The sequence below is a fragment of the Sus scrofa genome, chromosome 9, assembly GCF_054392235.1.
Source record: "Sus scrofa isolate SSC_HxYL_T2T_F1_AM1 chromosome 9, Sscrofa_HxYL_maternal_Yorkshire_Landrace_v2.0, whole genome shotgun sequence".
Classification (NCBI taxonomy): Eukaryota; Metazoa; Chordata; class Mammalia; order Artiodactyla; family Suidae; genus Sus; species Sus scrofa.
The window spans coordinates 101,712,329-101,738,930 of record NC_139391.1 but is presented as its reverse complement, the minus strand read 5'-3'; the positions used below and the strand labels follow the sequence as shown (position 1 = coordinate 101,738,930).

The following is a 26,602-nucleotide window of genomic DNA, read 5'->3' as shown; positions in this document are numbered from 1 at the left end:
ATACTTGCCTTCTAAAAGTTCAGGAATACTAATTTCATATAAAACTGAACAACAAAAAAAGATCTCACCTGAATTCAGTGGCTTATGTATCTGGCGTTGCCATGAGCTGTGGTGTAAGCCACAGACATGGCTCAGAGCCTGTATTGCTGTGGCTGTGGCTGTAGTGTAGGCCGGCAGCTGCAGCTCTGATGTAACCCCTAAGCCTGGGAATTTCCATATGCTGCATATTTGCCTCTAAAAAGAAAAAAAAAAAAAAAAAAGGCTAAATACAAGGTACCTAAGCGGGGCGGGGTGGGGGCGGGGGGAAGAAACAAGAGTTACTGCCCTATGAGGGGAATAAAAGGTGAAAATAAAAGCAAAAAATAAAAAAAAAAATTTGATCTGGGTATCCATTACACAGTGGTATTTCACTTGTGGAAATGATTTAGCAATACATTCACACACTTTGTTCCTCTTATATTTATACTATAACTCAGTAAAAAATCAAAAATAATGAAACGAAGAAAGGGACAAAATTGATTCAAGAGAAATTTGGCTTCAGTTTCTTCATGCCACAAGTCCATGGTTTGCATCCACAATTTACTGAAACTCCTCTCATAACTCTTTCCAGACAATTTTTAGGTGTACAGAGAATGACTTTTTGAGACTCTCTGTTGGTTGCTCCCTTATTTCTGTGCTATCTCCCTCTCCTGTTTTCCTCCTAACCTTTCTAGTAACTTCTTATTAGTCTCTTTCATGGGTTTTTCTTCCTCCACTAGCCTTTCAAATATCGGTATTTCTGGGCTCCATATTCAGCAATTTACCTCTTTTACTCAACTTCTCTTCCTAAGCAAAGGCATCATACTTAAGACCTCAGCTTTTCCACATATACATGTGGTTAATTCTCAAAGCTGAATTTCTAGTTCTGGTTTCTCTCCTGAAAAATAGCCCTTTACATCCAATTGTTAATGAGATTTCTAGACTGACTAACGATCCTCATCCTTGGCAAAACTGACCTCCACTCAGCCTTCCTTAACTTCAAGGGAAGTGATCATATCCTCTCTGTCAATAATTTAAACTTCTCGATCTACTATCCTAAGAAAAACCTTCTTTCAACACTCCTACACTTTTTTCTTTCCCCTATTTCTTTTCCTTAACAATTCTATTTCTGGATTGAAAAGGCAATTACCACTGCCTTTATTTTATCATTATTCAGTCACTTCTTAATCTCTGACATTCTAATTACTCATCCCTTTACTAAATTTGCCCTCTCTGTAGTATTGATTATGTTATCTATCATTACTATTTTCCTTTTACAAGTGTGATGCTAGTTTGCACTAACATGATTTTCATTATACTATTCTGTCTATTCAGTCTGTTTTACATTGATATTCCCTAAACATTCTATCCTCACCTAAACAATGGCATATTCCAAGCTGCACTGATAAACTAAGGCAGAAAAGTAAAGTGAGAGAAACAAATAAGACAGAGAGAGGAGGAAGAGAGAAGAAAAGGAAAAGGAGAGACTCCTCAGGGACCATTAACTCTGCAAGATTCAATAATTCAACCTATTCTGATAATACTCTATCCTGGCTCCATGAACAATTTTTCAAATAACTGTACATGGAAATCAAACATTTACAACTGAGAAGCATTAAGCATTTTTTATATTCTCACAAAAACATATTCTACCTTCTTAGTTCCCTCTTGCTGTCAAAGACTTTATTTTTCTTCCCAATCACCATGAAATAATGTTGGAGTTGTTTTTTAATTCCTTTTCATCAGTAACATCCCACGAAATGTTAAGTTATATAAACTCCTGCTGAGCGGCTTCTCACATGAGCTCCACACTTCCTTTCCTTCATTCCTGTGACAACACTCAAATATCCTCATGATCTTCCACAAAGACTCTCATAATAGCTCCCTTTAATTTCTCTCTGACTTGCATCCCTCTCTGCTTGAATCAATCCTAAATATTACTAATGACATGCCAATCAAATATTCTGCTCAAACTCCTTCATAGTCTCCAGCTTCTTGTAGAAATAACTATAAAATGCCACTATCCAGCATTAAAAATTCTCTACCAATTTTCCTCAGTTTTATCTTCTGCTGTTTCACAATCAACTAGATTAATGCCTGTGAACCTATTCCACATGTGCCTGTCTATGTGTTTCCTTAATCAAAACATTTCTCTTGCCTGTAACCATTTGCAATTTTTTATTCCCTCATACAAAATTTTATTAAGCCTTCAAAGAGAGTTTTGGGAATAAATCTCTCACTGCCCTAATTATCATATGACTACATATTCCCTTTATGACACCAGCAAAATTTTTTTCAAAATATGTTTTGTTGGGTTTTTTGTCTTTTCTGGACTGTACCTGCAGCATGTGCAGGTTCCCAGGCTAGGGGTCAAATTGGAGCTGAGGCGCTGGCCTACGCCACAGCCACAGCAACACCAGATCCGAGCCACGTCTTCAAAATACAATGCAGTTCACAACAACACAGGGCCGGGGATCAAACCCATGTCCTCATGGATGCTAGTCTGATTCCAGCTGAGCCACAGTAGGAACTCCCTCAAACGTTTTTTCATCAGACTTAATACTTAGATAATTACATGAGAAAATTATTCAGCATCATGTATATGAAGGTGAATTACATGGAGTTCCACTTCTACTAATGACAATGCAGTTTGTATTGAATTTAATCCCACAGATAATGTGATTAAGTAAAAATATATATAAAAAACAATTACTTGAAGGTAATGGAAATCAGTTAAGAGTAGATAAAGACTGAAGAGTTTTTCATTCAAGGAAATGTCCTAATTCACATGCGGAAGAATGACTAGAATTCAAGCAGAAAGCTAGAGACTTACTAACTTGGAAAATCATGGAACAGAGATTTAAGGTACCATATTAGCTTAAAAATGAGAATACATATCTGGAAACTGAAGGAGGTACCCTGAGATCTATGTGTATATTCTCTCCCAAATCCTTAGCTGATGCCTGAACTGCACATGCAAGCAGACCATGAAAAGCAGTAGCTGGAAAAATGAAAGAGATTTGTGTCTGCTGCCCATTGCAAGGTTTGAGTGTGAGCCTAGCAAAGTGAACTGCCTGCTAGAATAAAAATCTTTTTAAAAGACAACAGAATTCAGAATCTAGAATAAAAACATATGATCCATAATGCCTAGTACAAAATAAAAATTACTTGACATGCAAAGGAACAAAGAAAATATTATTGAGAACAAGAGAAAAACCAGTAGGTGCAAACTTACCTAAAATTGACCCAGATGTTCAAAATAGCACATTTTAACATAGCTATTAAAATATGTTCAAAGGCTTAAAGGAAAATGTAATCATAATGAATAAAAATATGTGGGAACAGGAATTCCCATCATGGCTCAGTTGAAACGAATCTGACTAGCATCCAGGAGGACGCAGGTTCGATCCTTAGCCTCACTCAGTGGCCGTGAGCTGTGGTGTAGGTCGCAGACATGGATCAGATCTGGCATTACTGTGGTTGTGGCATGGGCCATCGGCTACAACTCTGATTTGACCACTAGCCTGGGAACCTCCATATGCTGTGGGTGTGGCCCTAAAATAAAAGAATATATATATATATATATAATATTATATATCCATAATACACTCAGTATAGAAATGGAAAAAATACAAAATGAAAGTTCTAAAACTGAAAAGTACAATATTTATATAGAACACTAATGAGGTGAGCTTAACAGCTTTTTGGAGATAGCAGAAGAAAGGGAAATAAACTTGAAAATAAATCGACAGTATTTATCCAATTTGAAAAACAGAAGACATAAAAATGAGCAGAATCTCAGTCATCTGTGGGTTAATGCCCAATATTCAATCTGTCTATCTCTCTAATCTCCCTCTCTCTCTCTACCTGCCTATCTACATATCTATGAATCCCTGAAGGAGAGGAATAAGGGAATCAGGCAGAGATACTAAGTGAAAAAATGAATAGCCAAAAATTTTGTACAAAACATAAATGTTGCATCCAAAAATCTTAGTATCCCCTGAAAATATAAATATCTATCTCCCCAGTACCAGCACCACGTACCCATGTACACACACACACACACACACACACCCATAGGCATAGTACAGAAAAGCTACTGAAAACCAAAGATAAAGAAAAAATCATGGAGGTAAAGCAATTGCAAACAGAGTAACATCAACAGGAATGATACCTGAATTTATATAAGAAAGAGATTAGAAGACAAGAAGGCATTTTTGAGATGATTAAAGCAAAAAAAAAAAAAAAATACCTATTACCCAGAATTCTATATCCAGGGAAAATATCCTTCAAAACCAAAGATGAAATAAAGGCATTTTCAAATACATGAAAAGTGAGAGGATCTGCTGTCAATATAGCTGCTCTATAAGTTGTGTATACTCTGATTTTGTATATACATATACCTGTTTGTACACACATACATACATATCCATATGTATATGTACATGTGTACTTTGTATATATATAAATATTCTGACTCTGAACTGGACTAATTTGCTTTCTACATCTCTGTCAAAAATTCTCCAATTATATCACCTGCATTGTTTCTTTAAAATAATTTGGTAAATATACTTTAGGGGGTTTTTATATGCTATGTAACTTTAGTCTATACTAGGGGTAGTTAGTTAACATTCAAAATATGCTAATCAAAAATTCTGCCTATAAGGATGCTTAATAGCTGAAGTACCTCAATCAGGAGCATTCTCCAGAGGCAGCTAGAGACAGCACTTCAGATACTGATGATTATATGTGCATCACAATATTAACTATTATCTCAGGAAGATAAGAAATAACTTTTTACTAGTGAAATGAATGCTGTTCTTCATATGTGGTGTCTGGAAATATGTTACAGTCACTTTCATAAATGGGGTACAAGAATCAAGAGAGTCCAGCTGTTTAATTACAGACCATCCAGAGCTCTGTTTCATCTGAGTCCCATCTTAATGTTGGATTCTGCCTTCTGACCACAATGAAAGGTAATAGATCCTGACATCAGTCTATTGTTTAGTACACTCCACACTCAAACAATGATGGAAGGTGCTTGAAAATATACCTAGGGAGTGCCCATTGTGGCTCAGTGGTAATGAACCTGACTAGTATCCATGAATGTGCAGGCTCGATCCCTCACCCAGCTCAGTGGGTTAAGGATCCAGCATTGCAGTGAGCTGTGGTGTAGGTCACAGATGTGGCTAGGATCCCTTGTTGCTGTGGCTGTGGCTGTGGCTGATGGCTACAGCTATCTAAATAAATGAGAGTTGAGTTGAGAGTTTACCCAGTTTGTTGAAACAGGTTATATGACTGATCTTCAAGCCTGCTTGTTAGTGAATATTACATGCATGAATGCATGTGTGCCTCTGTGTGTGCATGTGTGTGTGTGTGTGTGTGTGTGTGTGTGTCAGAATTCAATTGGGAATTGCTTTGCTCTCACCCACTAATATTTAGCTTAACTCAGTTTGCAATCTCCCCCCACTCCAACTCCATTGCCCCAATTTTACCTGGTTGAGAAAAGGAGTCATTATAGGATCAATAAGTCTTTGCATTTCTTTTTAAAAAATATGATATATAGTAATTTGATTTACTTTCATTCACTTATATATAGGCATGTATATATATATATATATAGGGAGAGAGAGAGAGAGACATATATATTCATTCTAGTTTGGTGCTTATACCAATAAAAATTATCTAAGAACACAAGAGAGAATACAGTTTGATATTAAGAAATATTGTAAGTTGTCAAATTAGGTAAATGAAATTGTTCAGTGGATGAATCCATCAAGAATTAATTCAAGATCCACAAATTTTATAGCTGACAAGAATTTAAAAACCACAGAGAGATCTTTTCTCTGACTTAAGACTAAATCAGATCACAAATGCTTTTCTCTTTCATCTGAAGAAATGCCACCATCTTCCATTTAAAACAAAGTTCTTTAAAGCATTACTTTTGATAATTTATTGATAGCAATGAATGAAATCAACATACCTCCAAATGGTACCCAACTCTGATGAAGGCACAGACTGGGTCAAAAGCTCCAGTACCACAGGTCAGAAGATGTGTCCTGTTATAGTGATGCAAAACCCGAACATAATTTGCACATTCACTCTAAAAAGGAAAAAAAGAGAAGAAACTGATTAGTGTAATAAAAATGCTTAGCTCTTCTTTGATTTTTTTTCCCCTGACCCTGCTAATCTTATGTATAAATCTCCTTAGGCTAGAAGAGGCAAAGGGTACAGGTAAAAGGAGGACAAGTTTCAGTGGGAAAAAAGAGACTGGGGTGACCAATGCGGCGATGTGTGAATTACATTTAATAATGTGACTGTATCATTATCATGTATTCTAGTACACAATTAAGGAATTAAAAAAAAAGCACTGTGCAGAAATTTATTCATGTGTAAATATTTACATGGCAATATGTTTTGCTAAGTAAATTAATTATTCCTAATGCTTTTATTTATTTTTTTGGCTGTGCCTGTGGCATGCAGAAGTTTCCTACCAGGAATAGAACCCGAGCCACAGCAGCAACCAGAGCCAAAGCACTGACAATGCCAGATCCTTAACCTGCTGTATTACAAGGGAACTCCCACCAATGCTGTTATTTTTCAAGTACATATAAAAAACGAATCAGCATATAGTCAGAAAACTAATAATAAGAGAAGGCTTCATTACCCTTAAGGAAACGTTTGCAGACATTATAGAGCTTTTGCAGAGTTTTGATATTTGAGGAAATAAAATCTTATATTTTCAAACTCACAAATTCACATAAAGCACTTTCTTAGAAAATTTTCAAGTAAGTAGATAGAAAGCTATCTGATAAAAAAAATAACATCTTATGCCCATTATTGTAAGATTACTGTCTAAGGATCAGCAAACTTTTTCTATGAAGGACCAGAGAGTAAATAGTTTAATGGGCCACCTGGTCTCTGTTGCAACTACCTGCTTCGGCAGCTATCATAAAATATATGATGTGTTCCAGTATACAGATGTGCTCCAAAAAATTTTCATTTATGTCATGTCACATTAGGCCTCAGAGCTCTAATTTGCCTAAAATGGGATTCAACTGTAAGCTTACTGATTATTTTATACATCTTTGTATTCTGGAGTTAATCAAACCCAGTACCTCATACACATTCCATGCATGACAAAATTTTAACACATCAACCACTAGGTGAGTATGCTGAATGAAAAAAAGGTTAAAATTGACTCAAACCCACATAACTGAATTAATTCTAGCAAACACCCTGTCAACATATTAAGTACTACTAGTTCATTTAAAATAAATTATGAGAGAAATAATAAACACTTTTATTGCTAAATATTACTTTAACATCAATAATCAGTAAATGTTATGTTTAAAAGGACAGCTTCTGACTTTTAAAATTTCTCACATAACAGTATTAGGATGAAAAAATTAGCAGAATCATCTTATCATATGATTGAGATTATAGCATTTCCTTAGGAAGAACAAGAAATGCACTACTGAACAGATTATCCAGAGCACAAAGATTTATTTCTTTCAATTTCCCTCTCATGTAGCCCCTTATTCTGTGGAGGACCCGTATAGTTGGGAAAATCTAACATTCTATTTTCATACTGCTCTAAGCACCTGCTTCTCATCTCTTTAAACTGTCACATCTTGAGCAAGCCAATTAGACCACATTTTGGCTCAGCTGGGCTTGGACTGACACAGCCTGTGAATGTGTTCAATTAGTCAGCATCACGCTGCAGACTAAGGGCGCAAGAATGTCTTGACTCATTCCTTGGCTGTTACCCAGTTGCTACAGAGAATCAGGAGTTGCAATAACGTGTGCTGTTTTTTTATATGGTATTTTTGTTTTCTTGTTGAAAAAAGGATGAGTTAACTTTCAAAAGGAGATGTGGATGCCTTCCTCCAAAATAATGAACTGTGTCGCCAGCCAGCTACTCCTAGCACATGCAAAATTCTTTCACTCATGTATCCACGTGGTGGGAACTAGGGCAGTGGGCTGCTGCTGGACCACGTCTTCCCTCTCACACCTTGCAGAGAAGTCATGGAGAAATAGAATAATGATCCTTTGAGTAGGAGACATTCTCAAACACAAAGAGTAGGTAAAGCCTGTTTACTGTCTTTGTCATCTTTCAAGTTTTTTGTTTTGTTTTTTCTCCTTGACTTTGTTCATTCATTTCTTTTCTTTTCTTTTTTCCTTTTTTAGGGCTACACCCGCAGCACATGAAAGTTCCTAGGCTATAGGTTGAATCGGAGCTACAGCTGCCAGCCTATACCATAGCCACATCAACAGGGGACCCAAGCCACGTCTGGGACCTATGCTGTAGCTCATGGCGACATCAGATCCTTAACCCACTGAGCGAGGCCAGGGATTGAACTGGCTTCCTCATGGACACTAGTCAAGTTCATTACTGCTAACCCATGAAGGGAACTACTCTTCATGCATTTCTAATTTACCAATCAATTCAAGATGAAATCTCACAAAGATGCTCAGCTTTTCCTCAAATTAAGAAATTACTTGAAATTCTTTTTTTCTCCCAAAGACATAAGAAATTACAGTTACTATAAGGAATTTATAAATTCGAATTGATGAAAATATAAGACAAAATAAAAACCAAGATCTAAATGGCACTTTAGTTCCCTACTCTAACTCCACACGGAAACTAATTTTAAGTAATTATATATAGAGAAGATGTATCTGTGTATATCATACATGTATATGGGTATATATATTTTTTCTTCCTGAAATTATTTGCATATACACTTTGTAGGAGCAAATGAAAGTTAGTGAATGACCAGGAATATAATTGATGACTTAACTGACAATGAATAATACTTACGGCATCTTTTCCTTTCATTATGCATTCTTCTGTTTTTAGTGCTGTACTAGGCCAGTGTATCTGAAATAAAAGATAATGGACTATTATGCAACTGCATATAAAAATAAACCACATTGAAAAACCACGTCATTTTTTTCCTGTAGTTCAATACATTTCATTTTGTTCTATTTTCGTTGGTTCTATTTTCTTCTTTGAGAAAATCAAGTAAGACTTTATCTTCTTCATAGCATTACTCACAAAATTAAGAAACTTATTTTTCAGCTTTTATTTTATGCTAAATCCTATTTTTTTTAATTTTTTTTAAGGCTCACATCAAGTCTCAGGCCACCAATACTTCAACCAGCACTACTCTGCACTCAACCTACCATAACTCCCACTGTCCAGCCTTTTTCCTGAACTTGTCTGCCCCTCCAACCAGGCACCTCTTAGAGTTTCCTCTGCATTTTTAATATTTAGCACAAAACCTGGTGTGGTGGCTCTCAGTAACAAATGGTTGTGCACAAAAAAATGAAAGGATGAACGACTCTTACAGTGTGTCACTTCACAACATCCTACAAACATCTTTGATTCTTCTTAAAACCATTTTTTACCTCTACCAGTTTCCCACTGGACTTCAGAAAATTTTTGTCCTATTTCAAACTGGTTGGTTTCTTCCTTGAAGAGACGATATCAAATACTCCTTTTTCATCTCCAATTGTGCCCAGCACTTTGCTGAGGCCATAGGCAGAAATCATTAAGTACTTTTTATCTAATTCCACAAATTTCTATCCTTTTTTCTCAGACTGTTTCTGTTCCTCTTTTTGCTTCAGTGATAGGATTAATCATACTCTGTGCCAGACAGTGTGGCAAGAACTTTGTTTTAGGTTCTCTTTCTTCTACTTTATAAATTCATGTGCAGAGCTTTGGGCTTATTATGCTATCCAACTGAGGGTTCATTATTATCCTTGGTCCCATAAAGTCTCTTTCCTATTTTAATTATCTATTTCTTTCCTCTCCCCCTCCATGTTCTCTTTGTATCCTTTTAGGGGGCAATCACTGTCATCTGTTATTGGAAATAGTAACAGTTTTCTTGTTTGTATATTTTCTTATAAAGTGTATATTGCTTTTTGTGCATTTGAAATTTACATACATGGTATTTTCAATTTATATAAAATCCTCATCTTTTTCACTAAGATCTAGGTTTTCAAGATCCCTATACACATCCCTATGTATACATATAGTGTATTGTTTCTAACTGCTTTGTAATATTTGTGTAAGCAGCTCTTTGCAGGAAACCCCTTTGCCTGTCACTTTGGTAATGCTATATTGTAACTAACTTTTAAACCAGGCACCACCATGTTGTATTCATCTCTGGCCCAAGCACATCTTTCAAATCTTTAAATCACACAATACCTTGCCTAACCTGTTGGTTCTTTCCATAGATGGAAGAGGGAGAAATGGATAATAAGTAATTAACAGAGGACCAATCTCTTCCCTAGCTTCCCCTTCTGTAATCTCCTGAACAAACTGTGTAACCAAACTGTGAAGAAGATAAGAGCTGAAGAACTATCACCAGGAGGCAGCAAGCCTGCACTAGTGGGGGATGGTGACCACTCTGACCCTCTATCTCAATGAGTTACTGAGATTACTTCCCTGTTTCCTTTAAAAGCTTTCACAGATGAGCAGAATCTTTGGAGGTAGTTTTGGGGGACCTTGAGTCCACCATATCCCCAGATTGCCAGCACTCTGATTAAAAACACATTTCCTTCCTATCAACATCAGTAAGTTTTGACTTTGTAAGTAGTGAGCAATGGGACCAGATCATATTCAGGGTATGGATCCCCCATCCACATTCCTGTATCTACTCTCCTAGTGATGGACACCCAAATTGCCTCCAAGTCTCCACCATATCAAAGACAGGTACATCTTTGTAATGTCCCTCTGGGATCTGTCTAAGAACACCACTGGCATGTATAACCAGGAGCAGAATTACTAGGTCTTTGCAAAAGCATATATTTAGTCTGTTGATGTAGTGCTAGGCCACTCTCCAGAATGATAACATGTTTATATTCCACCAGCAATCATCAATGACACCTGGCATCATCAGCTTTCTAATCTTTGTATCAAGCGCTTTGGATCCAACATTTAATTTAATCCTTACCAGAACTTTACTAAAGTAGTGTTAGCACAATGTCATGTGCCCAATACACTGTGAGGCCAAACAAACTGAAATGTCAGAGTTTGGAGCAGAAAAAGATTATTATAAGGCCATGCAAGGAGACGGGTGGCATGTGCCCCTCAAAAAGCCCAGACTCCTGGAACCAGAGTTGTAAAGCATTTTTGAAAGCCATGTGAGAAAGGGGGTTCATAGGGTAAGTGATCAGCTTGTGCACAGTTCTCTGACTGGCTGATGGTGACGTAATAAGGGGTTAACATTATCAATCCTTAGGCTCCAGGAGGCCTGTGAGCTATGTCTCCAACATCTTCCATCGGGTGAGGGGGATTTTTCACATCTGTAAAACAACTTGGGAAATGCACATCAGATACTATTATCAGTATTTCAGAGGATATGGGGAAAGGGCCTGCCCTAGATGGCCCCAATAAGGTCCTCCTGGGTTACAGTAGCTGTATTATGTGGGAGCTTCTTCTTAAAAAAAAAAAAAAAAAGTTCTATGTCCAACCCCATAATGCAGATCTATAACTCAGAATGGTGAAATGTGATCCATTGAAGTAATTATAGCAACTGCTAAGTTCTCAAATGTGCCTCAAGACCTCAAGCTTCCTAATTAATAGTTTATCCCCACATCTGCTGTATCAATCACTCTCCCTCCTCCTGACCAAAACAGCTCCAGTGACCCTCTTTCTTGTGCCTCTCAGAATTACATGGGATCACCTTCTCATGCTCACATATCATTGTCCTGGGCTCTGTTGGTCAGTGATAATGGATACTATTTTGAGCAATGCTGGCCCTTACTGGAATACCTATAAGTTTTTCCTTCATTGCCTTCAAGGCCTGCACCTTGGATCCACACATCCAAGGTGTACAGAAATTCAAAGATATTATCTCTCTCTCTCTCCAGCATCCATAGCTGCTTTGAGCCAGGTTTTATTGACACTTCTTTGGCTCTCTACTTTTGGTAGACAATCATCTTTTCAATTCAAGTTAACATTTTGATGAAGGAGTAGAAATTTTTCCATTAATAATATCTAAGGATATTATTAATGTTTCTAAACATAGTCTTTTCCTCCTCAGGATGCTTAAGTGCCTCAGGATCTAGACTGAGATGAGTTCAAGTATAGCTTCCTACTCCCCAATGTCACTATCTATGTCCTTAGACTTTATTGCTAGGCCTGTGCCAGTAAGCAGGAGTCTTTTCCTACCTCTGGTACTTTGTTCCCTAAAGGTCTCCATTATAATCTCCCCTTGCCATCTCCCCTCCTCCTCACCCACCATCATCCTATCCTGTGCTCTGCTAGCCTGGAAGGACTCTTGGTGCAAAAACTACATGCTAGATGTTGCTGATTAAAGATATTTTTTATTTAGTGAGGATATTGTTTAATTATTTTTAAATTATTGTCCAACATTCAAAAAGAAGAAATTGTGCACAAAAATCTAGATTTCTGCTTTCTCTAGAAAAATCTGAAGGTAAGCAACAGTCATGCATTCCTGTGTGGCAACATCCTTCTAGAGTTGCAAGTCTGAAGTCTTCTTTCACTGGGAATGGTGCTCTCTGATTTGCTTCAGACTTTTCTTTTACCTGACTGGCTCCCAAAGGCATTTTACTTTTTGCAATCTGATATACATGTTTGATTCCCAAATATGGTAAATATTTAGGCTTTTTTTTTTTTTTTTTAAGCTGCACTCCCATAAAATATCAGGTTAGGCATTTACATGCTAGAAGTGGAAGCGGCTTGTCACTTAACTCACACATATATAGCCAAGTTCAGGTCTTGATTCAGGAAAAATATTGGTGACAATAGCATTTTATTATGATGATCTTTTTATGATTATATTTATGATCACAGGAGTAAGCACTTCACAGTTTGAACTATTGGTATATGATACCACTTTGATGTGCTTATCTGTATAATGGGCCCTCAAAAGTTTCTTACTAATAACATTAGGCATCAAGTGTTCATTTGCTTTCATAGTGCGGTATATAAACTTTAAAATAAAAAACACATAAGCAATGAAGAAAAAAAGACAAAGGCAAAAAGGGTGGATATAAAAGAAAACCAAATACAAAGCCAAAAGCACACATATAAAATCCAAGGATCAATGTTCTTCATTATAACAGTAGATCTATAAAGCGGATCATGTCTGATTCAGGAAAGATACCACATAAATACAAGGTCAGGTTTAGCTGCAGATTTTTCATGGCTTGAGAAGGGTTACTGACACCACTGCAAAATAAGGATCCTGGAAATGAAGCTGTAGAATTCATAAACTTTACTGATCCTTTATTTTGGAAAAAATTCAAGCATTGAGTAATAGGTTTTCTCAGGATTTATAAAATCCATTCTAACTGAGATCTGTTGGGTGTGGACTTATTATTTTACTGTGGATGCATAAATTATTGAAAAGGATGCTAGAATGTGTGTGTGTAACACAAAATACAAATTCGTTTTAGGTTTAATCTATCACTAGAAAGATTTTCATGACTAATTCACTTATTGATATGAAGATATCAGAGAATTCCTCATCTGTAATTCAGAATAATGCTTTATATTCTTAACACCCTTCATTTATGAGATGCAGGACTTCTCAGAGAATATTAGCATCTCTTCTGATACATTTTCCACCATTATGTAAAATGATGACTTTTTAAAACTATATTTCTACAATTTCAAAGTACTCCATAACCGATTCTCTGGAAAACTATATCGAAGTTCAGCTTTTCAATGCTGAAACAGTATCCAGGCAATAAAACAACCCCAACATCTTATCTCACATTCCTCTTGGGCTGCTCCCGCGGTATATGGAGGTTCCCAGGCTAGGGGTCAAATCGGAGCTGTAGTCTCTGACCTACACCAGAGCCACAACAACCTACACCACAGCTCACGGCAACGCCGGATCGTTAACCCACTGAACAAGGGCAGGGACTGAACCCACAACCTCATGGTTCCTAGTCCGATTCGTTAACCACAGCGCCACAACAGGAACTCCCTCACATTCCTCTTAATCACTGTTTCATGAAGATTATTTCCAGGACCATTTGAACCCATTGTTGGGGGGAGGGGCAATTCTCTAGGCATTTCTATACCTTATTGACAGCTTTTGTTCCACACTATCTTTTCCAACAGCCTTGGGAGATAGAGATAGAATTTCCCTCCAGGGCAAGTGCAAGATCTGTTTCCTGACCAGGATAATAAAGATAATGTCTCTCTCTGGGCAAAGGCTGGAGAGGTTTGCTAGCAGACCCCCTTGTAAGATAGGGAGTTTGAGCTGAAGGCAGGTGAAGTGGGTATAACACACAGTGTCTGTTTAGGCTGCTTAGCCTACCTGCTGTGGGACCTGAGGGGGAAAAGGCCACTGATGGAAACTTGAGGCTCATGATGCCTACTGTGCTGGGAGGGACAGAGTCTTCTATTTCCAGCAGCCTTGATGAAAACTATGACAGGCTAAGTTGTCTTAAAAGCAAGGTAAAATTTCAGACCCTTCACAGTTATTTTATTTTATTGAAGTTAATACAGTTGATTTACAATGTTGAGTCAATGTCTGGTGCATGGCAAAGTAATTCAGTTATACATATACACATTCTTCTTCATATTCTTTTCCATTCTGGCTTTATCACAGGATGTTGAATACAGTTCCCAGCGCCAGACAGTAGGACCTTGTTGTTTATCCATTCTATACATACTAGTTTGCCTCTACTAATCCCAAACTCCCAATCCTTCCCTCCCTGCCTCCCTCACCCTCGGCAACCACAAGTCTGTTCTCTGTGTCTGTGAGTCTGTTTCTGTCCTTTCACAGTTATTAACACAAACCAAAGATAATATATTATATGGTGGCAAAAACAATACATGACTTTTTGAGGATTGCCAGAATATGTGTTGTTTCTAGCAACAGACCTAAGCCATTAGATAGATTAGGACCTGAACCCAGGGGCTGGGACTTGAACCCAGCCAGAAGCCAGACTGGGACTTGAAACCATGTTTTGTTTTGTTTTGTTTTGTTTTTTTAAATTAGAATCACTCACCTGGTGTCTGGACTTACTGAAGTTCAGGTTTTTTGTGTCTCAGTGCAAAAGGATTCAGCAAGAGACAAAGTGATAGGCAAAAAGTAGATTTTTTAAATAGGATGCTTTGAGAGGTACAAGCAGACAGGCAAAGAAGCACTGCTCTGAGCATTGGGTGGGCGACATTTTTATAATCCTAGGAAAGTGGGAAGGAGAAAAGACCTTCTCTTCCTCTTTCTTTGAGTAGATGTCAGGTTTACAACTTTAGCTCCTCCATTGTATCTGGTTTTAGAGTATGTGACCCTATGAGGTCCAACTAGGAATGTCATGGTGCTTGTTCAGATCACCAGAAGGGCAGTAACATATGCTTAAATATGTTGAATCATCTCAGGTTTTTATATAATGAGAGTCTCCTACTTTTAATTTTATTTTATTTTATTTTATTTTATTTTATTTTATTTTATTTTATATTTGTATTTTTGCCTTTTCTAGGGTCACTCCCGCGGCATATAGAGTTTCCCAGGCTAGGGGTCTAATAGGAGCTATAGCCATGGGCCTGTGCCTCAGCCACAGCAACGCGGAATCCGGCAATGCCAGATCCTTAACCCACTGAGCAAGGCCAGGGATCGAACCCACAACCTCCTGGTTCCTAGTTGGATTCGTTAACAACTGCACCATGACAGAAACTCCGAGAGTCTCCTATGTTCAAATGTCATCTTCCCTTAAATTCCTGTCCTTGGTCCTAAGGATCATTGTCTTGCTGAACTTGATTGCAGGCCTCATTTTATCTTTCATTTAATGACCTGAAGAACATCTCTCATGCTTTTATTTGTGATTTTACAGTTAAGCGAGCCTGCTTAATTCTGATGGCTTTTTTGAGTGATTATTAACTTATGTGGTCTCCCAAAGTTCCTAGGTTTCCCTCTCTATCTATAGTCCCCTACAAGTACCTGTGTAACCATCCTACTCCATCCCTATCAGTATGATAATCTCTAGTTGCAACAATGTTGCTGCAAATGGTATTATTTTGTTCTGATAAAGATATGTTGATTGATACAGTAGACAGTAAAAAAAAGCAGTGACTGCATTTAAGGCCTTGTGCCAGGTAGGCATTTTGGGAATATGGAAATAATTTTTTGCCTTGCCCTCTGTAACTTTTAGTCTCATAAGAGAGCTAAAGTGAAGTATACAAATCATTGTAGTCACATGTAGAAAAAGTGAGCAAAACAATAGAGAGGCTCAAAGGAGGGAGGAATATTATCTGTTGAAAAGTTACCAAGAAACATCTTGGAAGATGTAGCTGAAATAATGATTTTGTTATTCCTAGAGCAATTGCCACCATGATGGGAACTCCTTCAGTTTCAATACTAAGTGAGGTCAGGAAGAGAAAAACAAATACCATATAATATCATTTATATGTGTAACCTAAAATGAGACACAAATGAACCTATTAGAACAGAAACACCCACAAAGAGAACAGATTTGTAGTTGCCAATGATAGGGATGGAGTAGGCACAGGTAGTTGTAGAAGTCCCAATAAAGGACCGTAGTTAAAGAGGGAAACTTAGGGGACATTGGGAGATCACTGTAAGCTAGTAACTGCTCAAAAAAGCCATCAGAACAAGGCAGGCTTACTTGACCAGTGGAAGGGCGAGAATTGCCTCTGGTCCTTAGGTGAGGGGATGGGATTAGACCTGCATTCAGATTCAGATCAAGGGCAAGAGTTTGAGCACCACCCTTCTGCTGATTTGAATACACACCCTACCAGATACTGAGGAGGAGCTACTACTCCCAGAAAGGAGAGGTGGGCTTTTCCGACCCCCATCCCACTTGGATGATAAAACTGTAGCCCACTGGATCCTCTGGGCAGAGCTTCCTTGCCTGCCTGCTTGTATCTCTCACAAGCCACAAGAGTCCTGTTCTAATAAATCTATTTCTTGCCTATCACTTGGTTTCTGGCTGAATTCCCTGTGCACCGAGGCATAAAGAACCTGAACCTCAGTAAGTCCAGACATTGGGTGAGTGCTAATTTAAAACGTGCGTTCAATTCCCAATGTGAGTTTTGCCTGGGTTTGAGTCCTAGCACCTGGGTTCAAGTCCCAATCTGTGTTCTGGCTAGGTTCAGGTTCAGGCTATCAATACTGTCAGTTTCACCAACGTGAAGGGGGTTGAGGAAGGGATGGACTGGGAGGTTGGGGTTAGCAGATGTAAGCTATGATACATAGAGGGGACAAACAATAAGTTCCTGCTGTATAGCACAGAGAGGCATAATCAATGTCCTATAATAAACCATAATGGAAAAGAATATTTTAAAAAAGTGTGTGTGTGTGTATATACATATACACATATATATGTATAAGTGAATCACTTTGCCGTACAGTAAAATTTTTGTTTTAGTTTGTTTTTTGTTTTTGCTTTTTAACACCACACCTGTGGCATATGGAAATTCCCAGGCCAGGGGTCAAATTGGAGTTGCAGCGGCTCGTCTATGCCACAGCCACAGCCACAGCAATGTGGGATTCAAGCCCTATCTGCAACCTTCACCATAGCTCATGGAAATGCCAGATCCTTAACCCACTGAGCGAGGCCAAGAATCAAACCCACATCCTCATGGATACTACTCAGGTTCTTAACCTGCTGAGCCACAACAGGAACTCCCTGTATAATAGATATTAACACAACATTGTAAATCAACTATACTGCAGTAAAAAATAAAAATTAAATTAAGAAAAACCCCTATCTTTATCACATTCTTCAAAAATTCAACTCACTAAAGGATCTTACAATAAAATTTGAAAAGAGATAGATTCACTGAAATGAAAATGCTATCACCAGTGTCAAATACATGAGACAAATAACAATTTCCACTTTAATCAGGGAAGAAACTCAGTAGGATTTTTAGGAAGTTTGAAATATTGGCAAGATTTCCCAGGGCAGAGAAAGGGTCTTAACCAGATTATTCTGGGTATTCTGGGTAGATGAAAGAGTGAGAGGTAGAAGATTAAATTATCAACATTCACCACTGTAAGGTCTAAAAAATGGGAATTCTCCAAGGTACAATGTAATTACAGATCTACTCAAGTTTTGTTTTGGTTTTTGTTTTTTTACTTTAGTTTTGTTTTTTTTTTTTTTTCTTCCCACAAATTTTAACAGACTCAGCACTGCATTCAAATGTTCACTCAGGTAAGAAAAGATAAGAATGATGAGCTTATTGGAAATCAAAAGTTATTTTAAAGCTATTATGTACAAAAGTCCTGCCTAGACAGTAAGTGATTTTCTCCATTGGTTCTGGCAGTCAGGATGTCTTTTGTTTCTGCTCCAGGGGATAGCATCAACACAAACCTATAAAAGCAAGCTATGTGTTCTGCATAAAACATTTTTAAAGGCAGTTAAACAACAGGGTGTAATGATATTTCCAAATTCTCTGCACCAAAAAAGCAAAGGTTAAATACACATCATATCATCACAGTTCTCCTAAAATATAATTTAATCGTTTTAATGTACTTTTAACAGGCCATTTACTTTTCTTGCATATCTCAAAGAAGAAAAATAAAGTAGAATAAAAATTAAATCACAGAGTCACTTTTTTTTCCTGGACTCCCTATTCAGTTTCCTAATTATACCAAGATTAAGGATTTAACCGTTCTATTGTTACAAGATGTTAGGACACTTGAAGATTTTGGAGAGCAAAAACAAATGAACAAAGAAGTAATAATTAAGCTGTCTAAAAAAATTATTCCTTTTTTATTAAAAAAAATGAAATAAAATGATCTAGTCTATAAGTCTTTTCTTGGAATAGATTTAAGTGACTAAGACATTGTTAAACTTCATTTAATATTCCTTTCCTAATTCTACTATTCTAATAAAAAGTGTTTATATTTTAGTTTTACTTTTCATATTTTATAACTGCATAAGTACCAACATCCATCAGTGTATATTTTAATTATTATGTCCTATAAATGTCATTAAAATCAAGGAAATATATTTTGAATATAACACATTAAAAGAGGCTTAATGTTTTTAAAACCCAGTTTTAACCTGACACCCATTAGCCTTCCTACAGTTTATGCTTTTATACTTCATTATAATGACTGTCAGTTTCTGAACCAGAATTATAATCTTTTGGACCATAAGCAAGATTTGTTCTTGAAATGTTTATATTCCAAAGCATTTAAATTAGAACAATATTATAAGTACACAAACATTTTTGGTCTGGGGCATGCCTTTTTTAATGGATGAAATTTGCTAAATTGCTATCATTAATGTGAAATACCATTTGCCACTCACATGCAAATTATATTTTAATGTCTTTCTCCCACTCAAAAAAATTAAATTATAAAATACAAGAATTTTTTTCACCTTTGTTCAATAAAGTTGAATAAATGAGAAAAGTATATTTTTACAAACAGAAGTGACAGCTATGTCTATAAATACATCCAATATATTATATAATATAACCAAATTAGGAAGTGTAATTTTAGCTTAAATAATAGTGATGAGAATAGTTTTAGGGGATGAGAAGCTTAAATTTAGAAAATTAGAGAAAAACTACAGGTTAAAATTTGTTAAACTGAAAACATACTATTACATATAGGAGGGTCTATGAAGTCCTATAAAATATAGGTTAAATTAAAAAAAAACATTTCCACTGTTGATGTCTTCATAAAATGAAAAAAAAAAAAAAAAGGTTTTATACCCTAAACTAATATTTCTGTCTCCCCAAGAATAATTCTGATTTGCTTTTCAGGAAGTCTTAGATATTCTCAAGTGTGCACAGCTTTGCAAGGGGCTATAAGACAGAATACAGACAAGCTAATCTCCAGTCTGTGGTTGAATACTCAAGCTTCCTGAGACTCTCAACTTTTGCAATAAATTAACAAGAGGGAGACAGTTCCTCCTCATAATATTTGTCAGTGGTTTTTCTCTACTACTGTCACCAACTAACTGTTCCTTCAGGTTATTATCCATTACTAAGATAAATTGTAGTCATGCAAAGGGAATATGAACCAAGAGGAAAGAAACACCTCATAAGAAAGGCAGAACTAATGGTACACTGAAGACCATTTTGGGAAACACCAAACCAGCCTGGTTCTCAAAGCTGTGATATAATGGAAAGACCGAAGGCTCCTAAGACAAATAGACTTGGTTTTAAATTCTGCTACTTTCTGGCCTCATGGCCCTACTCTTGTCTTCCTTCTATTTACCTTGCATGCTGCTGCTAAAGCAATGACACCAAACTACCATTCTAATTATGCTATACACATATTTAGACTCTCACACTGGCTCCTGCATGGGTAGAAGATAAAGTTTCAACAGCATTGCTGTTCTTCAGGATCTGGTCTAAGCCACATTTTCACCCTTAAATCTCATGCTACCCTGTTGCCATTCATGTCCCCACCTCACTTGAGCCAAGCCATTATTTCAAATTGTGCTAAAATGTCCCACCTTCTTTCCTGTATTCAAGCTGTTCTGACAACCAATCTGTATGAATCAAAATTCTAACTACTATCAAAGTCCAATTTTAGATGATATCTCCTCCAGGAAATCCCAACTTCCGGCTTTTACAAACTTCCATAGCATTTTTTTTGGCTTTTATTAATGTATAGCTCTAGTCAAATTCAAGTATTATTAATGGTCATCCAAAGTAAAAACTACTCCTGTACTGTAAACTGGATTCTTCCCCTGTATGCTGGATCCTTCACCTGTTTGCCCAAGTAGGCAGGTGCTTGGAGAGGGGGAGGGTGGAAGACAGACAAAATTAGTTTAAAAGTGGTTCTGCAATAAGTATAATGGGATTTGCAAGAGTGAAGACCCTGAAGAGAACAGATTTATTGGGTTGTGTCAAGATTAGTAAGAGATACACTTTTATCTTTTTAGTGTCTACATTCTTTGAGTGCTTACATCTTCAAAGATAAGTATAACATAGTACCTAATCTTAAGGAGTCATCCTATAAAACAGACTAAAAAGTAAACAGCCAATTTTAATACAATATGGTAATCAAAATCAGACCAAGGGATAAGGAAGGGCTGGGAGGACCTTCCCCAATTCTAATTTAGAGGATGAAGGATGTAGCCGAAACAACAACAAAAAATTGGGTATGCATGAAGGCTGTTTCAAAGGAGGAGAATAAGGACAAAGAAACATGCAAGAGCAAAAAGAGGAGCTTCACATCAACACATCGGGAAAATGAAAATCAAAACCACAATGAGATATCACTGCACACTTGGTAGAAAGGTTAGTATCAAAAAAATTAAAAGATACCCAGCACTGGCAAGGATGTGAAGAAAATGGAAGCACCCTTAAGCACTTGTGCAGCCACTACAGAAAACACCATGGAATTTCCTCAAAAAGATTAAAAAGAGAACTCCCATATGATCCAGCAATCCCTCAATGGAATATTATTCAATGATGAGATAAAAGGAAATCCTGTCTTTTAGGACAATGTGAGTGAAACTTGAGGGCAACATGGTAAAGTGAAAAAGTCAGAGAAAGACAAATACTGTATGGTGTCATTTATATAGAATCTAAAAAAGTTAAATTGAAAGTTCCTTGGTTAAGGATCTGGTGTTGTCACTGCCATGGCACGGGTCTGATCCTTGGCCAGGGAACCTCCACATGCTGTGGGCATGGCCAAATAAAAATAAAAATAAAAAGATTTTAAAGCTGAATTCACTGGAATAAAGAGTAGAATGGTAGTTCCCAGAGGTGGGACAGGGGAATGAGGGGATGAGAAGATGTTGCTCACAAGGGTAAAAGTGTCTGGTTATAAGACAAATAAGCCCTGGGCACCTAAAGCACAGCATGGTGATTATACTTAATACTGTATAATACACTTGAATGTTGCTCAGGAAGTAGATCATAAAGGCTTTCACTACAGAAAAAACATGCTAATCTTGTGATATGATAGTGTTCTTAGCTAAAGCTGTGGTGGTGGTCATTTTGTCATATATAAGTGTATCACATCAACATGTTATATGTCTTAAATACACAGTTATATATGAATTACATCTCAATAAATCTGAGAAAAAAGTGCAAAGAGAGATGATCTGATTAACAAAATATGGCTGTGAACAAGTGGAAATTAAACTAAAAAGATAGAAAAGAGTAGATTATATGGGCCTATTACTGTAGAAACTGAGAAATTTATGTTTATTCTTACTCAAAATTTTAAGAAATGCTCTATAAAAGATGCAAGTTATAGAGCAGGAGTACTAAACTGGGGCCTGAAAAAAAAAAATTCAGGGAGTATACCAACATCAATTGGAAAAAAAAATCACATTATTATTTACACTAATCTCTAACTGAGATTTAACATTTCTATCTTTATAAATGTAGAAACCTAATCACAGTGGAACTAACAGTATTTGGAGCTTAATAACTAAGATAAATAAAAGATATTTTAATATTACCTTAGAGTTGTTGAACTTATTGCAAGTATTATTAACACTCACTATCAATCTGAAATTATGGTACTTATTAGAACTATTGCTAAGATTTCTTATTTAATATTAATGAAAATAACCATATTAGAAATGGTTATTTTTATATTATGATAGTTGTATTTCAATATATTTTAATAACTTTTTCAATATTTTCCTTTGTCATCCTACATATTTATTTAATGCATTGAGGGTCTACAGACTTGATCACACTGCCAAATGGAGTCAAGACATGGAAAACGTTGAGACCCTCATACACAAAACCATATTTGTTGCTGATTTTGTAGAGAGAAAGAAAACAATAATGTAGAAAAAATAGAAGATAAGCAATCCTTGAGGAAAGTCAGTAGATTGGGAAGCAGAGCATGTGAAAATGAAGACAGATCATAAAAGAAAAAAAAAAAAAAAAAAAAAAAGAGCACCCCCACTAACAAGGAGCCGGGTAGAAAAATTCAGGCAGAAGATTAGCCCCAGTGATGGGAGCACGAGGGAGGATTAACCTGTTTGATGGCTTCATATGATGGAACATATTAAATACAAGTCAAAGTGAATAATAAGAGCTTATGGATAGCTAATGCATAGCTTATATATGTGTGCCAAGCACAGTTCTTTGTCCTTTGCATATATCAATTCAGTTTTATCCCCAGAGAAGACTAGCATGTCCCATTTTACAAATGAGGAACAGAAGTAAAAAAGGATTAAGGAATTTGCCCAATGCGACAAATGCAAAGTCAGGATTTGAACCTCAAAATCTAATTTGTGGTCCTAATTCACTCTTCTACAACAAAGGGACTACAGCTACAAGTAACATGATGGAATCCAATAACTAAGAGTGACAAAGAAAACAAAGCCACCCCAGAAGACCAAAATATACTACCATTTATCTATTACTTTTACAAAGCTCAAAACCAGTATCACTAAACAGTATACTCTATAGGAAAACACTCATTATGCTAAAATAAAAAATTTTTAAAACCTTGTAAAATTCAGCACAGCAATTGCTTCTAGGCAAGCAGAAAGCACCAGGAGGAAAAGAGGGAGGCGTCAAAAGGTAGCTGCATCTATAGGAGATCTGGTGATATTGTCATTCTTGAGCTGGGTAGTGGGTTCATTGCTGTTTATTTTATTATTATGCTTTCTGACATATTTGCAGTATTTATATCTTTGATGTATCAAATATTATATTTTAAAAGATATTAAAAACTCAGAGATAAATGGAAAGTGAGAAAGTGGAAAAAATGGGCTTTGGCTATTCTACCAAAATGCCTGATCTCAAGGGAAGAAGTAGGGATATGGCGATACCAAATAGATATATGTTTAAGAGAGGACTTTTTTTGTAAAGGGAGGACTGTATCCCACTTATAAAATAATGAGCTGGACTTTAATGGTTTCACCTGAGGCAAATTTGCCTCCCAGGGAGTATTTGCCAGTGGAGACTTTTCCACTGTCATGATTGGAGGTAGTTTTCTACTGGCATCTATTGGATAGAAGCCAGGGATACAGGTAGATGTCCTACAATGCACAGGGCACCCTCTGTCCCAACCAAGATCTATTCCAAATGTCAACAGTATTAAGGTTAAGAAACCCAGAGATAAGGCAAAGCAGGGGGGATTAAAAATATAATAACAGTAAATAATGGAAGAAGTAACATCCAGAAAAGATAGGAAGAGAGCCTGGCCCAGAAGTAGACATACATCTTCAGAGACTGGACAGCACTGAGGCACCAACCCTCATCCTTGAATCTACTCCCTTCAACAGACTGACTATGAAGGAGACCTCATCTATCTCTGCTGTTACTGAAAACAAACCCAAAGGCATAAGTGGACTTTCACTGCTAATTATTCCCTGGAAACAGGGAAGAAAAGTCCAAACTAACAAATGCTGGTGGAGTGACGTCTCCTTAGAGCTAATGAAGTTTAAGTCTCAGAATTCCTTGTGGCCATAGAAGGGGGCGAAGCAATTGCGAAATTTAAGCGTGAATTAATTATATTTCCTGAAGAGGGCTAGCAAATTGTGGACACTGGGGGCCCCACAACACAAGGATTTACTCCTGAATGCAGCAGTTTTTCCACTTAATAATTTGTAGTGCAAATTTCCTTGACATCCTTGCTAGATGGTGCCCTGAATCTTCAATGGCCAGACAATTCTATTTAGCTCTCTAAGATGCAGCTCATAAAACCTCATCGCTCTCCAGGTTTCTTACCCTTATAGAGCCTTCACAGGTCATTTTCTCCATCAAAGTAGGCTTTCCAGCATTAAAGGCCTTAGGGTACAATTAGGTTAAAACAATAAGGAAGAAGTAGGTTATCTAATTTCCTCTACTCTAAAGCAGAATCACATTAAAGTTGGGAGCCGCTATCTCCTGGCCTTAGTTCCAGGTAGGAAACAAGGGCTCAGGAAAACCATTATGAGATTTTGTGTACTTTCTAGAGTCATCTAGAAAGCAAGTTACAAAGGTGGATTCCAGGAACCCTTGAGAGTTACACGATCCGGATCTAAGGACAACTTAAGAACCCCTTCTTTAATGCAAAGTTTCTTAATCTTCTGGGTGTCAGATCCCTTGAAGGATCTCTTCATAGTTACATACTTCTAATTTTAATATGGGGATTTCTATTAGTTTTCCATGGCTGTTATAACAAAACACCAAAGGCTGAAATAGCTGAAATTTCTTTTATCACACTCCTGGAGGCTAAAAGTCCAAGATCAGGGTGTTGGCAGGTCTGGTTTCTTAGGAGGCCCCTCCTTGGCTGGAAGATGGCTGCTTCTCACTGTGTCCCTGCATGGTACTTCCTTTGTGTAAACACATCCCTGATGTCTCTTGTGTGCCCAAATTTCTTCTTTTTGTGAGAATACCAATCAGACTGGGTTAGGGCTCAACCTAATTGCATCACTTTAACATCATCACATTTTAAAATTCATATTTTGAGGTCCTGGGAGCTAGAGCTTTAGCATATGATTTTTTGGGGAAAATTCAGGCCATCACAGAGATTGCTCTGTGGCCCCCATATTATGATTCCTGGCTTAGCTATTCCTTCACAGAATTGGAATGAGGAGTGTGCAGAGAGAAAAAGAAGGAAGCCATGTAGTGAACATCATAGTTAGTAAGAAAATGACCATCCAAAAAAGGAGAAGAAAATCCACTGAATTTGAGTGGAAAAAGGATGTTGCTGGTGGTCTTAAAGATGTATGTGTGATATCTGGAAAAGACAAAAATTCTAATTCAGAAAGATACATTCACCCCAATGTTCACAGCAGCACTATTTACAATAACCAAGACAAAAGCAACCAAAATGTCCATTGACAAAGGTCACAGTTTGCTAATTGCCTTTGTTTAGGCCCATATTACTCAGCTACCAAAAAGAATGATATAAAGCCATTTGCAGGAACATGGATGGACCTAGAGATTATCATACTAAGTGACGTTAAGTCAGACAAAGACAGACAAATATCATAACACTTATATGTGGACTCTAAAAACATAACACAAATAAACTTATTTAAAAAACAGAAACAAACTCAAAGACGCAGAGAACAAACTTATGGTTACCAGCAAGGAAAGGGAGGAGGAGGGATTAAATTAGGAATTTGAGATTACTGGATGCAAATTACTAAATATAAGGTAGATAAACAACAAGGTCCTACTGTGTAGCACAGGGGACTAAACTCAAAATTTTGTAATAACCTATAAAGGAAAAAACTCTGAAAAAGAATATACATAACTGAATCACTTTGCTGTACATCTGAAACATTCTAAGTCAACTATATTTCAATTTAAAAATTCCAAAAAACACATATGCGTGTATGTAATACAAATATATATTTATATGTAAATATATATGGTTTTGTAACACATATTTAGATATATTTGGAGGGAGAAAAATATCTCTTTTAAGAACTATAAAATTAAAGATAATAGAACAGAAAAGGAAAGAGAGTGAAACACATTATGTGCTTCCACTCCATCCTGCAACTACTAAAATAACAGCCAAAGGACAAATAGAACTTGAGTGAAGATGCCAAAGAAATATCAGCAATATTTCAGAAGTTCTACAGCATATGGACAAATGTTGACTGGCTTTCCACAGTACAAAAGCTGAAATGTAAATGCCTGCAAGGTAAAGGGAGCCATATAAACAAGTTGATTCATGAAAAAGAACTTCAA

The 26,602-nt window shown here is 36.8% G+C and overlaps 1 protein-coding gene across 4 annotated transcripts in view; it reads right to left on the bottom strand.

The window, feature by feature from the left end:
• Positions 1 to 26,602, bottom strand: part of SEMA3E (semaphorin 3E) — a 258,462-nt gene that overhangs the window by 92,384 nt on the left and 139,476 nt on the right. For 3 of the 4 annotated variants that reach the window (XR_014816009.1, XR_014816010.1, XM_003130220.7), the window contains exons 3-4: positions 8,843 to 8,902; positions 6,002 to 6,121 (exon numbers count right to left, since the gene is read on the bottom strand). Coding sequence is in view for 1 of the 4 variants with exons in the window: in XM_003130220.7 (XP_003130268.3) it covers positions 6,002 to 6,121; positions 8,843 to 8,902 (180 nt within the window). In the remaining 3 variants the exon portion in view is untranslated. Of the gene's footprint in view, positions 1 to 6,001; positions 6,175 to 8,798; positions 8,903 to 26,602 lie in introns of all 4 variants that reach the window. The other variant, XM_084977289.1, reaches the window with a different exon arrangement.